This window comes from Pteropus vampyrus, unplaced genomic scaffold (assembly GCF_000151845.1).
Source record: "Pteropus vampyrus isolate Shadow unplaced genomic scaffold, Pvam_2.0 Scaffold110, whole genome shotgun sequence".
In the NCBI taxonomy this organism is placed as follows: Eukaryota; Metazoa; Chordata; class Mammalia; order Chiroptera; family Pteropodidae; genus Pteropus; species Pteropus vampyrus.
Genome location: NW_011888891.1, coordinates 5488359 through 5491568, shown reverse-complemented (window position 1 = coordinate 5491568; position 3210 = coordinate 5488359). Strand labels below are relative to the sequence as shown.

Sequence of the window (3210 nt, the reverse complement as noted above, 5' to 3'; positions counted from 1 at the left end):
CATAGGTCTCCCTATTTAGAGCCTCACAGAGTCAAACACAGTGAAATTTTGCAAGACTTTAAACCCAAAGAGTCTCAGACTACATCCAAGGAAGTGAAGAAACCCATGGATGTAGTGCAAGAATACCAAACAAAACTAGAGTTTGCACTTAAGTTACGTTATTGTGAAGAACAGGTTCAGCTTGTGCTAAACAAACTTGATACCAATGTTTTATTAACTGATATTTTGGGACAACTTATCAAACTTGGAAATAAAAGTGAGGCCAAACAAATGTTTAATGTGGTATAATACAACAGTATAATGCGGGAGATGTCTTCCTTTGAATCTCAGCAGTCTGAATCTCCAATGCAAGAGATTGTAACAGATGATGGAGAAAATCTGAGACCAATAGTAATCGATGGCAGCAATGTGGCAATGAGGTAAGTGGGAAGATCTTCAGTGACTACTACCAGTCTTTAAAAGATATTTCTAATTTTGTGACTGTTTCTCTTCAAAGAGTGGTTAAAGTCTAGATTATTCTGCATCCTAACTTTAACTTACATGTTTCTAATTTTGTCTTTTAGTTTTTTGTCTCTCTATTTCCGGGGCAGTCAGGCATTCTCACCCCATTTGTCGCTAAATAAAGACCCACCCCCTTTCCCCAGATATGTCTTTTTTTCACCAATCCGGCTATATTACTAGGGTATAAAAGTTAGCATATGTTCCTGATTTCATGTTAGTCGCTAGTTTTAAATGAAGTACTTGAGTATAATAATATTCAACGATTTTGGAATTTAGTTAAATAAAAGCGTGTTTCTACATGAAGTCAAATAACCATAGGGGAAAACCATACTTCTTTTAGAAAATAAACTGTTTTTAACATTTGAGAATAAATCGAAGATATAGTTTGACATTTTTGTTTCATTTAAGAACTATAATTCAAAAATAATTATTTAGGAACTAAGGAGAAAAAAGGCAAAATTTCTAATGAAGTATTTTTTATGTATTTTGATGACTTGAAGTTTAAAGTGCATTTAAATTCAATTAGTATTATAGAGTTAACTGTGTACAAAATTCAACGCACTATAAGAATATAAAGATACCTAAAGCCTTCAGTTCTTTCAGAGAGCTTAGAATTTCATATATTATTTCTCAAAATGTGATCTGAAGGTACTTACCACAGAATTATCTGGGGGAACTTGTTAAAAATCCACATTGTAGAGCAGTGTTATTCAATTAATATAATGTGTGGCACATATGTCATTTTAAATTTCCTAAATTAAAAAGTTAAAAGAAAACGGCAAAGTTAATGTGGATAATATATTTTGTTTAGCTTAATATAGCCAAACTATCATTTCAATATGTAACCAAAAAATTATTAATGAGATATTTTGCATTATTCCTTTCATATTAAGTCTTCAAATTGGACATCTTACACTTACCGTACATGTAAATTCAGACTAGCCATACTTGCCCTCTCAATAGCCACATGCAAGACAGTATAGTTCTAGAGATCTGTGAAGTCCATACTCCAGACCTACCAAGTCCAGATGAAGGTATAGCCCAAGCATCCCCTTTTGTAACAAGTATCCCTGCTAATAATGATGCATAACAAAATTTGAGAACCAGTGCTTTAGTAGGTGATAACAAGTACTTCTACACAGGGTATGCAAAGGACCAACTCGTCCTCAAAATAAACTTCAGATGGAAGCAGTATTATCTTGCATTTATAAGCAAATGAGACTTGCAGGATTTAAATTATTTGCCCAAAGCAAAACACAATTCATACCTAGTTATATTTGACTTCAAAGGTAATTGAAGATTTTTGAGGAAGAGAATGTCAAGAGTAGAGTTATGCCTTATCCAATAATCTGGCAGTGATATTTAAAGTGGATTATAGGAGGTAGGAGATCAATTTGGATGCAAACAACTTTTTAATGAAGTAAAGAGGGCCTTAAAAATCATAGAAGTATGAAGTGTACATATGGCCTTGAGAATTCTTCAGTAAAATAACCTCTGTTGTTTAATCTTTTCCAAACTTAGCCTCATACTGGATTTTTCTCTTATTATAATCCAAGACTAGCGAATAATTACTTTAGCAGAGTCCTATTACGTATGAATAAAGTTAATTGCAGTTCACCTAATTAGTTTAGCGATGATAAGAAATGAGAAAAGTTACTGAATTATCAGAAATAGGGAAAAGTGATTGGAGTCGATGTTTTCTACTTCTGTGATTATCGAAGACATTTTCACATCTACTTAACAGATATGTTCTCTTCAGCATCTTTGGACTAATTACCCCCTTAGATCTGGGTTAGCTAGATGTACTTACTATTATTACCTTTGGCTTCAAATTATGGACCTTATAAGTCAAAGAAATCTTTCTCCTTCCCTTTTTTCTTACCTTTTCCCATTCTGAAAACTCGCTCTTTGCCACACTGCTATGCCCATAAACAACTGGAGGCTAATAGTAATCTATTTTATATTACGACTTCTATTGTAATTTGAGTGTTGAATATTTTCATTGTCCTAAATCAGTGATTTTTCAGACTTTTCTTTAAAGCAGTACAATCCTGCCAATCTTACGTGGAAACCCAGTGTTTAAAACAAACAAAAGCAGAGTTCTGTTTGAATTGGGGAACATAAATAGGCTGTGTTTCCCACTGAAAAATCCCTTTTCCTGCTTCCTTCCTAGAAGGGCCTCTGAGCCACACTATGGAATTTCTGTTTGGAACACAACTTGATAAACACTGATTCAGTGATCTGTAACAAGGGGGCCTGGATTGAGCTCTCTGGTGGAAATGTTCAGTACTTAGCATTATGACAATTAGGTTTAGTTTCAAAGTGATCTTAGTGTGTTGGGAAAGAAATCAGATAGTAAAGTTGAGTAGCTAGAAGAGTGACAAAATAAGCATCAGTCAATCATTATGAGGCTTCAGTAGTGTGAAGGAAAAAATTCTAGATACCCATGAGTCAGCACATGGAATTAATAGGTTCTCAAATAAAATATGAAAATTAGATGACAATAATAGGAAGTAAATACTCTTATTTCCATATCGAAGATGATATCCAGCTACACACCTTGCTCCCTGCTTAAGGAACATAAAATAGATGTAAGAATTTCTTTTTAACAATCAAACATTGAAAATGTACTAAGGAAGATCTTAAAGGCATTTTAAAGAGTTCTTTAAAATTAAAATTTATTTTCATGTGTCCAACATTGTTTATGTA

The 3210-nt window shown here is 33.3% G+C and overlaps 2 protein-coding genes across 3 annotated transcripts in view; both read left to right on the top strand.

Moving 5' to 3' along the window:
* Positions 1 to 3210, top strand: part of ZC3H12C (zinc finger CCCH-type containing 12C) — a 331193-nt gene that overhangs the window by 1690 nt on the left and 326293 nt on the right. Inside the window, exon 2 of one of the 2 annotated variants that reach the window (XM_023533751.1) lies at positions 331 to 419. The gene's annotated coding sequence lies outside the window, so the exon portion shown is untranslated. Of the gene's footprint in view, positions 1 to 5; positions 420 to 3210 lie in introns of both variants that reach the window. The other variant, XM_023533749.1, reaches the window with a different exon arrangement.
* The window catches only part of LOC105295675 (rho GTPase-activating protein 20-like), a 103642-nt gene continuing 100741 nt past the window's right edge, over positions 310 to 3210 (top strand). The window contains 1 exon segment of the mRNA XM_011365439.2: positions 310 to 419. Coding sequence (XP_011363741.1) covers positions 310 to 419 — 110 coding nt within the window.